At 40.5% G+C, this 13,709-nt stretch overlaps 1 protein-coding gene across 6 annotated transcripts in view; it reads left to right on the plus strand.

The window, feature by feature from the left end:
- LOC133629699 (ATP-dependent 6-phosphofructokinase, platelet type-like) overlaps positions 1 to 10,202 on the plus strand; it is a 62,901-nt gene extending 52,699 nt beyond the window's left edge. For 5 of the 6 annotated variants that reach the window (XM_062020605.1, XM_062020603.1, XM_062020606.1 and 2 more), the window contains 3 exons: positions 5,848 to 5,947; positions 8,748 to 8,853; positions 9,400 to 10,202. In XM_062020605.1, the coding sequence (XP_061876589.1) occupies positions 5,848 to 5,947; positions 8,748 to 8,853; positions 9,400 to 9,556 (363 nt within the window). In that variant the 3' untranslated portion in view covers positions 9,557 to 10,202. Of the gene's footprint in view, positions 1 to 5,847; positions 6,065 to 8,747; positions 8,854 to 9,399 lie in introns of those variants that run through there. The other variant, XM_062020607.1, reaches the window with a different exon arrangement.
- Positions 10,203 to 13,709: the final 3,507 nt, after the last annotated feature.

A 13,709-nucleotide genomic window follows, 5' to 3' on the forward strand; every position in this document is an offset into this window, starting at 1 on the left:
TCACCTGCTTCTGATCACTAATTATTAACATTAATTTGCGTTCTGAACACTCACCTGCTTCTGATCACAAATCAGTAACACTAATTTGCGTTCTGAAGACTCACCTGTTTCTGATCACTAATTAGTAACACTAATTTGCGTTCTGGAGACTCACCTGCATCTGATCACTAATCAGTAACATTGATTTGCCTTCTGAAGACTCACCTGCTTCTGATAACTAATTAATAACATTAATTTGCCTTCTGAAGACTCACCTGCTTCTGATCACTAATTAGTAACATTCATTTGCGTTCTAATCACTAATCAGTAGGGTTTTTAGCAAGTGTGTGCGTGTTAGTTTGATTGTGAGTTGGTTCAATCTGAAGATATTCTTGATGAAAGCTCTCCTTAAATGACCTTTGCTGTGATCTGACACGCGTTGTCAAAGGAAATCAACTGCAACGGAGCTTCTTGAGAGAAACACCAGCTGCTATTTCAATACTTTGCTTCATTCCTCTCAGCTTAGTTGCATTTGTGTTGCTTTCTTTGTGCGTCATGAGATTAGTGGGGCTAAAAGTGGATCAAACAGGCTTTTGGTGATCCTCGGGGAGACTTGTCTCGGCAGCAAGCTAGCGGGGCAGGAAAGTAAATAACGAAGCACTTTGGGGAACTTTGGCTGCAACTGACGAGTACGACCATTTAAATATGGAGAGCAGCGCAGGGAGAGAGTTTGCTGGAATGTTCCGTTATTCTTTGGAAGATGCAGCGTTTCAACATTCAAATGTTAGACACATCAAATGCATGTTGTTGTTGTCAACATTTTACAAAATGACCTACCGTATTTTCCGCACCATAAGGCGCCCCGTGTTATTAGCCGCACGTTCAATGAACGGCATATTTCAAAACTTTGTTTACCTATTAGCCGCCCCGTGCTATTAGCCGCACCTACGCTACGCTAAAGGGAATGTCAACTAAACAGTCAGATAGGTCAGTCAAACTTTAATAATATATTACAAACCAGCGTTCTAACAACTCTGTTCACTCCCAAAATGTAATGTGCAAATGTGCAATCACAAAAATAGTAACACTCAAAATAGTGCCGAGCAATAGCAACATCAATAACTCAACGTTGCTCGGACGTTAATGTCACACAACACACAAAATAAACATTTAAAGCTCACTTTCTGAAGTTATTCCTCATCCACAAATCCATCGAATTCTTCTTCTTCGGTGTGCTTCACTTGTTTTTTGACACCATCTGTGATGTGGACACGCATGCAGTCGTAGATCAACAGGGATGGAGCTGCGTGAAAAAAGTCACCCGGTCTCTTCGCTCATTTTTTCTTCATCCATCCATCCCTTCCAGTTAGCTTTTATGATGACGCCGGCTGGAAAGTTCTCTTTTGGCAAGGTCTTCTTTTTGAATATCACCGTGGGCGGAAGTTTCTGGCCGTTAGCATGGCAAGCTAGAACCACAGTAGGACGACTTCTCATTCCCTGTGGTGCGAATATTCACCGTACGTGTTCCCGTTGTATCCACAGTGCGGTTCACAGGAATATCAAAAGTCAGTGGAACCTTGTACGCGTGTCTCTTAGTAGGAGACATTTTGTGGTCTTTACAGAAACACACAAATGAAATGAAACGTAATATCCGCGCGCTTCTTCTTCTACGGGGGCGGGTGCGGTTGCTTACAGTAGAAGAAGAAGCGCTTCGTCTTCTACGGGGGCGGGTGCTCACCTTGGCGGTTGCTTACAGTAGAAGAAGAAGCGCTTCCTCTTCTATGGGGGCGGGTGCAGTTGCTTACAGTAGAAGAAGAAGCGCTTCTTCTTCTACGTGGGCGGGTGCTCACCTTGGCAGTTGCTTACAGTAGAAGAAGAAGCGCTTCTTCTTCTACGGGGGCGGGTGGTCACCTTGGCGGTTGCTTACAGTAGAAGAAGAAGCGCTTCCTCTTCTATGGGGGCGGGTGCGGTTGCTTACAGTAGAAGAAGAAGCGCTTCTTCTTCTACGGGGGCGGGTGGTCACCTTGGCGGTTGCTTACCGTAGAAGAAGAAGCGCTTCCTCTTCTACGGGGAAAAAAGATGGCGGCTGGTTACCGTAGTTGCGAGACCTAAACTTTATGAAAATAAATATGAATATTAATCCATATATAAGGCGCACCGGGTTATTAGCCGCACTGTCAGCTTTTGAGAAAAATTGTGGTTTTTAGGTGCGGCTTATGGTGCGGAAAATACGGTAATTACACTTTATTGATGTACAATCTTTTGTTGGTTTAATGTTTCTGTAAAGTCCTGTATGTCATGTCTGTGTGATCATGTTTTTGTTTTGGCCACGTGTTTGTTTTTTGGACTCTTTTTAGTTCCTGGTTGCACTTCCTTGTTTGTTTGTTTCCATAGCAACTCATTAGTTTTCTCCTGTCCTGTCACGCACCTGTTTCACGTTTTGAGTCACGCACCTGTTTTCACTGATCATGTCACTATTTAAGCTTGTCATTTTCTGTTGGTCTTTCTGGCGACATCACATCCATGCTCCATATTTATGCTCTGCACGTTATCATCGTTTTGCTTCATGCCATGTCCCATGCCAAGTAAGTTTTTGTTTCATGTTTGTAGTAGCCTTTTGTTTTCATAGTCAAGTTTTTTACCTCCGCTGTGAGCGCCTTTTGTTATACCCTTTTGAGCCTTGTTAGTGTCAAATAAAAACATGTCCTTACCTCCACGCCGTGTCCGCTTCAGTTCGTTTGCATCTCGGGAAAGCAACACACGCAGGAAACTGCATCTTAGTCCATGTCCTGACATTATGTCGCCAGCAAGACCAACAGAAAATTAAAAGCTTAAATAGTGACATGATCAGTGAAAACAGGTGCGTGACAGGACAGGTGAAAACTAATGAGTTGCTATGGAAACAAACAAACAAGGAAGTGCAACCAGAAACTAGAAAGAGTCCAAAAAACAAACAACACAAAAACATGATCACACAGACATGACACTATACAGACAGGGATTGAAATATTTGTTTTACATTTAATATTCTGAACTAATTTTGCCACTCCAGTGTAGTTTTCAGCAGAATAAAGCAGCAGAAGATGTCTTTGAGGATGTAGCCATAGCCGACTTCTTTCGCTGACAAACTAACTGAGACTCAATCAACGGCGCCTCTGCTGGTTGCAGCCAAGTGGTGCACTCCATTTGGTCGGAATTACCCCAACACACCATTATCCAACACTAAATCCCCCAACATTGACGAGTCGGTCAGTATTTTCATCCTTTTTGTGCATACAATCTCTCACAAAAGTAACTACAAAATTTTTCGGACCATAGGGCGCACCAAATTATAAGGCACATTAATGATGTTCAGTGTTTCCCATAAACTGACAAGATACCTGTGGCGGTGGGGGCGTGGCTATGGGCGTGGTCACCATTACATCATCGAGTAATTTGCATAATTTACTACAATGATTTGATTTTCTCTAAAAAGGCTAAAAAAATGTATACTTACTAATTAATAGTAACAGTTTTGTTTTAAACGTCCATCCATCCATCCATTTTACAATATAATTACAACACTTTATGTACATATTTATATACAGATTTGAACAATAAGTTATTCAATGAAATATATTTATAAATTGTGGTTCTTACAAAAAATATATCTTATAAAATATAAAAGCTAAAATGTCTCAAAGCTCTGCCCCTTTAATTAATGCATACTAAATAATTTAACTTTAGCCTACTACTACAAGCATATTATTTACCAGCAACATAAAGTGAAACAGAGGCAGAGGTGTCCTGCCACAGTCAGTAACAAATAAACAGAAAACAGTAGTGGTCAAATACAAATAAGGCAACAAGAGAAGTATCCTACACTTCTCTTTTGTAAAGTAAATCTGAACAGCCGATATGGGCATCTACATCAACTATATGATTTGCCTGAGAAGCTAGAGAGGAAAAAAAATAATTTTTTTTTAAATTTTTTTAATTTTTAATTTTTTAATTTTTTAAATTTTTTATTTTATTTGTGGCGGACGTAATTCTTTCGTGGCGGGCCGCCACAAATAAATGAATATGTGGGAAACACTGATGTTTATGATTATTTTCCCCATTAAAAGACTTTCCTGTGACCTACATAACATGTCATGGTGGTTCTTTGGTCAAAATGTTGCATAGATTATGCTTTACAGACCGTTTTCAAGCTGCTTTCTGACCGTCTCCTCTTTTGTGGGCGGTCTTATTTACGTGCCTCCACTTAGACAACGTCTTCTCTCCATCATCTTTGTTGTATCGGTAGTTTTTAGCGATTCCATAGCCAGTCTACCAACAGTTATAAGTTAGAAGTGTACACTACTTTATAGTAGAAATGGCAACAGCGAGTATGAATGCCCCACAAATAGAAGATAGAGAAAAAGAAGGAGCTTATTGACTACAAAGGCGGACGCGCGCAAATTTTCGGGACTTGTGCAGATCCCAAATACACATCAGCAGATACCAGAAGGTAAGAAAAGTTGGTTTTGCATAATATTGCGACAGAAAACACTCTGCTAATAGGTGCCTTATGGGGTCCTTACACACACACACACCATAATTATACTTGTATGTTGAAGCACAGTACGTCTGACTATGGTAGTCGTAACGCTCCGACAATCCACCATGTTAGCCGTTGTAGCGATGTCATATTTAGTTAGCACTCATCAACAGGCACAGTCTGTAAACTCAATCTTTTTCTGAGTCTTTCTTACATACAAGTGTGCACAAACTACAATTCAATCTCAATTTTAAAAGTATTGATTGATTGAGCCTTTTATTAGTAGATTGCACAGTACAGTACATATTCCGTACAATTGACCACTAAATGGTAACACCCCGATAACTTTTTCAACTTGTTTAAGTCGGGGTCCACGTTAATCAATTCATGGTTAAACACATATAATACACATATATATACATAAATACATATTTACATACATATATACATACCCATACATATATATATATATATATATATATATATATATATATATATATATATATATATATATATATATATATATATATATATATATATATATATATATATATATACACACACATACACACACACACACACGTACTGTATATACCTATTGTTGCGTTGACCAGCATTCCTCCAATGGGGAATTCAAATTGCTAGTCTCTCCCAGATTCTTTTTATGGCACATAAGCTGATGTTTATATTCAATCAACAGGCAGTAATTGGTATTTTGTGGTTTATTCTCCAAGCTTAGAGGACAAACCTGAGACCAACCCAGCACCCAAGCGTTCCCTAGCCCGGTCCAGATCGGTCTAGCTCGGTCTCCCCTCAAACCCCCGGAAGTCACGTGATCTTCCCTCTGTCCCCCACTCCCTTTGTTTAGACTACTCCGAGTTATCTCTACTCTGACACATTCCAATTTAGAAGGCCAACCCCTTACTATGAGACTCAAAAGAAGGAAGAATACTAGCTATTCTTTATATAACTATGGAGTTTAGAAAGAAGTAACACTTAAATATGGATATGATTCTGATCTGCTTCCAACACTATGCATTCTTCTTTGGACCCCCCCGGTACAGTTCAAGTGTTTAGATCGGAAAAAAAACTGTATATATTTGTACCACGACAAAAAAACACAAGAAAAAGAGGAATAAGCCGACACTCTTCCTCAAAAAGCAAAGGTTAAAAATGTTTCTTTAGACCCAGTTTGATTCAAAACACAAGTCTTGTTGGGGGTCCCCGCTCCATTTCTCCATCAGTTTTGGGGTCCTTGTCCTGGAAAAGAGCCTTGAATGAGAATATTTGCTGAAATGTGAGTTAGTTCTTTATAAAAAAGTGGCTTGAACACACTTGTGCTTTAAAAGGGAGGAGCGCCGTCTCCATTTGACCGAAACTTTGGGACCAAGATCTCGGCCAAGGCCATGCAGTGGGTCTCCAAGAAGCTGCTGGAGACCTTCAGACAAGGTGAGACCTAATGTCATCTTTCACTCTGAGAACTAAGCTGGTGGATGTTGATCCAGCATCTTGATGTATTTATATCCTCTCAGAGGAGATGATTTATGGAGCATTGACATCACGTGCTGTCAATAAATGAAACATTTCCCTGCTACCTGTGCATGATTCAGCAATATGTCATACAGTATCTGGGGGAAGAAATACCGGATCCATTTCTGTAAACAAGTGACACTGCATACGTGTAAAGCCTTCACCTAAAGTCCAAATGTGTTTTTCTTGTATGTCGTATCTTGATGGATGACATAAGATGAAGGTAAATGTTTGTTTACTTTTCACGCTGCCTACATGATCATCTCCATGTCCTTGTCTGTCTCATCTGTGCTGCCATGACAACCACCATAGCCAAGTAAAAGCTGCCAGTCCATCGCTAGCTTGACTTGTTTCTGGACGCTCTGCCTGGTCAAAATAGAAAAATATATATTGGACACACCTTATTTCCACCGAGGAATGTCAAGTAATGGTGTTGCAAGAACGCTGTGACGGAGTTAAGGTGAGCGCCAGTTCGTACGCTAAACGTCCAACGCTCCAAACACAGAAACGTTTCAAGAAACAGGAAAATTCTGCAAAATAAAGACGATAAATGCTGCAAACATCAACAACAACTGGTTCAGATTACATCAAAGTAGGATGACATGATGAATTAATATGTCAATTAAAGTGACATCACTGCTATGCGGGTGTCTCAGGGATTAAAAAACACATCTAATGCTGACAAGATTGTCACTTAATTCCTAGTACTAGATTGTCACTTATCTCTTAGTTCTAGATTGTCACTTATTTCTTAGTTCTAGATTGTCACTTATTTCTTAGTTCTAGATTGTCACTTATTTCTTAGTTCTAGATTGTCACTTATATCTTAGTTCTAGATTTTCACTTATTTCTTAGTTCTAGATTGTCACTTATCTCTTAGTTCTAGATTGTCACTTATTTCTTAGTTCTAGATTGTCACTTATCTCTTAGTTCTAGATTGTCACTTATTTCTTAGTTCTAGATTGTCACTTATGTCTTAGTTCTAGATTGTCACTTATTTCTTAGTTCTAGATTGTCACTTATCTCTTAGTTCTAGATTGTCACTTATTTCTTAGTTCTAGATTGTCACTTATTTCTTAGTTCTAGATTGTCACTTATCTCTTAGTTCTAGATTTTCACTTATTTCTTAGTTCTAGATTGTCACTTATCTCTTAGTTCTAGATTGTCACTTATTTCTTAGTTCTAGATTGTCACTTATCTCTTAGTTCTAGATTGTCACTTATCTCTTAGTTCTAGATTGTCACTTATCTCTTGGTTCTAGATTGTCACTTATCTCTTAGTTCTAGATTGTCACTTATTTCTTAGTTCTAGATTGTCACTTATCTCTTAGTTCTAGATTGTCACTTATTTCTTAGTTCTAGATTGTCACTTATTTCTTAGTTCTAGATTGTCACTTATCTCTTAGTCCTAGATTGTCACTTATTTCTTGGTTGTAGATTGTCACTTATCTCTTGGTTCTAGATTGTCACTTATTTCTTAGTTCTAGATTGTCACTTATCTCTTAGTTCTAGATTGTCACTTATCTCTTAGTTCTAGATTGTCACTTATCTCTTAGTTCTAGATTGTCACTTATTTCTTAGTTCTAGATTGTCACTTATCTCTTAGTTCTAGATTGTCACTTATCTCTTAGTTCTAGATTGTCACTTATCTCTTAGTTGTAGATTGTCACTTATTTCTTAGTTCTAGATTGTCACTTATTTCTTGGTTGTAGATTGTCACTTATCTCTTGGTTCTAGATTGTCACTTATTTCTTAGTTCTAGATTGTCACTTATCTCTTAGTTCTAGATTGTCACTTATTTCTTAGTTCCAGACCTAAAAATCAAATATCTATCCCAAAACAGACACTGTGGTTAGGTTCCTTTCAGCACATTTGCATGGTCACCTACAGAAGACCTGAGGCATCTTCATCTCGAATCGTGTTATTTTCCTGCAGAATTTGAAGTAATGATGACATATGGATGTGTAAGTTGTAGCAACACAACTCAAGAAGGATGGGACTGTGAGGAAGGTACGGACCTCTCCTGTCAGGTGGACTTGGAGGAGGGAGGAGGGTCATTTTCAAAGACAACTTTAAGCATTTCCACTTTGAAAAAGGGTATTTGGTCGCAGTTTGGATGTAAACACATTTAAACACTCAAACCAATGAGATCCCGAAAATCAGGAGCACCCTTGAGGGGAGAAAGGCCGACTCAGAACCTGCGAAAAACACATGCCAGTCTTAATCATCCCAGTTCCTGTTTGGTCCTGATGTCTCCAGTTGTCCTTACATCACCTGAAGGAAATCTTCTTTTTCCTTGGACTGTCATCGAGACGAAGGAAAGTTAACACACTTTTACCTGGAAGATGCTACCACGCAACTTTAGCATTCACACTCATTTCAGCGTTCTGAACACAACTTTTAGTAGTTTGAGCGTTCTGAACACAACTTTTAGTAGTTTGAGCAACATGCAGACTTTGAACAAACGTGTCGTCAGGATGGAAGAAGTCTTATTTATGCAGGAACTGTTCCATCTTGTCCTTTTTGGCCACGCAGTTGTTCCAGTTAGCATCACGCGCTAACATCTCCCCATCTTTGCTGGTTTGTGTCATGAACACGTTTCATCTCGCTTTGCACCACCACCCAGCTCCTGTTGTGTCAACCTCCCTTTTCTGGATCTGTGCTCAGATCTGTGCTCGGATCCTCTGCCGGGTGTTGACTTCTGTGTTCACGCCCTGCAGGCCGAGTGTTTGCCAACAGCGAGGACAGTTGCTGCCTGCTGGGAATGCGGCGCAGGGCTCTCATCTTCCAGCCGGTGGTCCAACTCAAGGAGCGGACTGACTTTGTGTACGTATGACCTGGGCTCACATGCAGTTCTTGAATTCATCTCACGTTCACATCAGGTCTTGGAAGACTTCAGTGGTGTCCTCACAGAAGTTAGCAATGATGGCAAACTTCTGGCAGTGTTGCGATGTTTGGGGTTACGTACATCCATCCATCCATCCATCCATCCATCCATCCATCCATCCATCCATCCATCCATCCATCCATCCCTTTCTTCCACTTATCTGGGTCCACGGGTCTTCCCAGGTGTTCCTGCTCCAGCCTTCAGACTCTTTCTGAACCAGGCCGTCAGATTGTGAGGTGCTCAGTCTCATACCACGCTAACACCTCAGTCTGCACCACGCAGTCTTAGTAAATCACCCGCAACACACCGACTGATTGTAGACCCAAGTTTATGGTTTCAGTATTCCTGCCACGACCCCACTCAGGATAAGTGGAAGAAGATGGATGTTTTCTTCAGACCCCACATAAAACTGTTCTTGGTCCATTGGAGGTCAGGCAGGGTGTTGGTTGGTTGACCAGGTGCAGTGAAGAGGTTCCTTCTCTCAGTCACAGGATCCCCAAGGAGCAGTGGTGGCTGAAGCTCCGCCCACTGATGAAGATCCTGGCCAAGTACAAGACCAGCTACGACGTGTCGGACTCTGGGCAGCTGGAACACGTGGTGCACAGCATCCCTCGGGACTCTGACGCCTCCGTGGCCATGTGACCGCGCCCCCGGCATGTTGACCTTTAACCTCAACAGTGTTCCTACTGTAATGTCCTCACACACCTGCTTGATTAGTCTCATGCTCCTTTAAATTGCACTTTCTGGCTCCACTTAGAGCTGCACTCTCCTTTACACCAGTCCTTTACACCAGTCCCTTACACCAGTCCCTTACACCAGTCCCTTACAACAGTCTCTTACACCAGTCCCTTACACCAGTCTCTTACACCAGTCCCTTACACCAGTCTCTTACACCATCCCCTTACACCAGTCTCTTACACCAGTCCCTTACACCAGTCCCTTACACCAGTCCCTTACACCAGTCCCTTACACCAGTCCCTTACACCAGTCCTTTACATCAGTCCCTTACACCTGTCCCTTACACCAGTCCCTTACACCAGTCCCTTACACCAGTCCTTTACACCAGTCCCTTACACCAGTCTCTTACACCAGTCCCTTACACCAGTCCTTTACACCAGTCCCTTACACCAGTCCCTTACACCAGTCTCTTACACCAGTCCTTTACACCAGTCCTTTACACCAGTCCCTTACACCAGTCCTTTACACCAGTCTCTTACACCAGTCCTTTACACCAGTCCCTTACACCAGTCCCTTACACCAGTCCTTTACACCAGTCCCTTACACTAGTCCTTTACACCATTCCAGTCCAGGGAGTCTTCTATAGGGTCCAGTGAGTCTTTAGGGTCCAGGGAGTCTTTAGGGTCCAGGGAGTCTTTAGGGTCCAGTGAGTCTTTAGGTTCCAGTGAGTCTTCTATAGGGCCCAAGGAGTCTTCTCTAGGGTCAAGTGAGTCTTCTATAGTGTCCAGTGAGTCTTTGGGGTCCAGTGAGTCTTCTATAGGGTCCAGGGAGTCTTTAGGGTCCAGGGAGTCCTTCGGGTCCAGTGAGTCTTTAGGGTCCAGTGAGTCTTCTATAGGGTCCGGTGAGTCTTTAGGGTCCAGTGAGTCTTCTATAGGGTTCAGGGAGTCTTTAGGGTCCAGTGAGTCTTTAGGGTCCAGGGAGTCTTTAGGGTCCAGGGAGTCTTTAGGGTCCAGGGAGTTTTTAGGGTCCAGTGAGTCTTTAGGGTCCAGAGAGTCTTTAGGGTCCAGTGAGTCTTTAGGGTCCAGGGAGTCTTTAGGATCCAGGGAGTCTTTAGGGTCCAGTGAGTCTTTAGGGTCCAGGGAGTCTTTAGGGTCCAGTGAGTCTTTAGGGTCCAGGGAGTCTTTAGAGTCCAGTGAGTCTTTAGGGTCCAGGGAGTCTATAGGGTCCAGGGAGTCTATAGGGTCCAGGGAGTCTTTCGGGTCCAGGGAGTCTTTAGGGTCCAGGGAGTCTTTAGGGTCCAGGGAGTCTTTAGAGTCCAGTGAGTCTTTAGGGTCCAGGGAGTCTATAGGGTCCAGTGAGTCTTTAGGGTCCAGTGAGTCTTTAGGGTCCAGGGAGTCTATAGGGTCCAGGGAGTCTTTAGGGTCCAGTGAGTCTATAGGGTCCAGTGAGTCTTTAGGGTCCAGTGAGTCTTTAGGGTCCAGGGAGTCTTTAGGGTCCAGTGAGTCTATAGGGTCCAGTGAGTCTTTAGGGTCCAGTGAGTATTTAGGGTCCAGTGAGTCTATAGGGTCCAGGGAGTCTATAGGGTCCAGGGAGTCTTTAGGGTCCAGTGAGTCTTTAGGGTCCAGTGAGTCTATAGGGTCCAGTGAGTCTATAGGGTCCAGGGAGTCTTTAGGGTCCAGTGAGTCTTTAGGGTCCAGTGAGTCTATAGGGTCCAGGGAGTCTTTAGGGTCCAGGGAGTCTTTAGGGTCCAGGGAGTCTTTAGGGTCCAGGGAGTCTTTAGGGTCCAGGGAGTCTTTAGGGTCCAGTGAGTCTATAGGGTCCAGGGAGTCTTTAGGGTCCAGGGAGTCTTTAGGGTCCAGGGAGTCTTTAGGGTCCAGTGAGTCTATAGGGTCCAGGGAGTCTATAGGGTCCAGTGAGTCTTTAGGGTCCAGGGAGTCTACAGGGTCCAGTGCAGGTCAGAGAGATGCAGCCAGAGGTGTGTGCAGCATAATAGTCCACAGGTGTTGTGTATAAAAGTGTAGAGTCCATGTAGTCATGACCTGCTGATGTCCCACACTTTGTCTTCCTCTCACAATAAATGATCAAATCGATTGATTAGTCATTTTTTTCCTCATTGACTTGAATTGAAACTAATCCTCGTGTGATTAAATCTAGTCTGTAAGGATTCATCTGGCCTGACTTGCAGCATTTGTGTGTCTCATCACATTCACACAATTTGTGTGTCTCATCACATTCACACAATTTGTGTGTCTCATCACATTCAAATATGTACCTCATTAAAGATGTCAATCAATACTCACACTTCAATAATAATAAGAATAATAGATTGTATTGGTATAAAGCACTTTATATTGAGTAAACAATCTCAAAGTGCTACAGTGTATTAACAAAAAAATAAAATAAATATAAAAAGATAATAAAAAAAATAATAAAAGCGAGTATTTGTTGTTGCTGCACATTCTGATGACTTCTAAAAGGAACGTGCACAAGTCAAAAAGCTGCAAACTCAACAAAATGCCAATAAAAGTAACATTTGTGTGATTTAAAAAGAAGTTATTTCAGCAAAGTGCATATTTACCTCAGTGAGGAGGATACTAAGTAAACATGACAAGGAACAATAACAACTACTAATATAACTAAGTAAACATGACAAGGAACAATAACAACTACTAATATAACTAAGTAAACATGACAAGGAACAATAACAACTACTAATATAACTAAGTAAACATGACAAGGAACAATAACAACTACTAATATAACTAAGTAAACATGACAAGGAACAATAACAACTAATAATATAACTAAGTAAACGTGACAAGGAACAATAACAACTACTAATATAACTAAGTAAACATGACAAGGAACAATAACAACTAATAATATAACTAAGTAAACGTGACAAGGAACAATAACAACTACTAATATAACTAAGTAAACATGACAAGGAACAATAACAACTACTAATATAACTAAGTAAACATGACAAGGAACAATAACAACTACTAATATAACTAATTAAACATGACAAGGAACAATAACAACTACTAATATAACTAAGTAAACATGACAAGGAACAATAACAACTACTAATATAACTAAGTAAACATGACAAGGAACAATGGTGCATTGTCTCATGTCTCTCTGTGTTAAAAACTATATTAGTGACCAATAACAACATGAAGGATGAGAAATAAAATCAAGTAGTGACCAGTAGTAGTCATGTACTGTAGCTTAGTGATATTGAAGGTGTCATGTTTATGTGCTGGTGGTTTCTCCAAGATGCACGTCAGGCAGGTTAGAAGAATGATTGTTCCAATAAATCAAGACCATAACTCAAGAAGGGAGAAGCTAAAGTTCAGAACAAGAACAAGAAGCAAAATAACCAACGTAAGCCAGCCAGAGTGTGGTGGAGGCAGGAATAAATAGCTCTGATTAGTGACAGGGGACGTTAATTAGCACCCATGGCAACAAAGAAAACAAACCCGGGTGCTGAAACAGAATTATATCAACAACCAAACTAACCAAACATGAACTGGGCAAAGGATCATAACAAAAAGGGCATATTATATATATATATATATATATATATATATATATATATATATATATATATATATATATATATATATATATATATATATATATATATATATATATATATATATATATATATATATATATATATATATATATATATATATATATATATATATATATATATATATATATATATATGAATATAAATGTATATATATATATACATATATATAAATATATATACACTAGCGTTCAAAAGTTTGGGGTCACATGTAAATGTCCTTATTTTTGAAGGAAAAGCGCTGTACTTTTCAATGAAGATAACTTTAAACTAGTCTTAACTTGAAAGAAATACACTCTATACATTGCTAATGTGGTAAATGACTATTCTAGCTGCAAATGTCTGCTTTTTGGTGCAATATCTACATAGGTGTATAGAGACCCATTTCCAGCAACTATCACTAGGGATGATACTCGAAACCGGTTTTCCCGGTTGTTTGATAAGAAAAGAACCGAGTCATCGGACTCGAATCCCTTTTTGAGAAGCGGTACCCGTTATTGAGACCACTATAGTAAA

This window comes from Entelurus aequoreus, linkage group LG15 (assembly GCF_033978785.1).
Source record: "Entelurus aequoreus isolate RoL-2023_Sb linkage group LG15, RoL_Eaeq_v1.1, whole genome shotgun sequence".
NCBI classification, from domain to species: Eukaryota; Metazoa; Chordata; class Actinopteri; order Syngnathiformes; family Syngnathidae; genus Entelurus; species Entelurus aequoreus.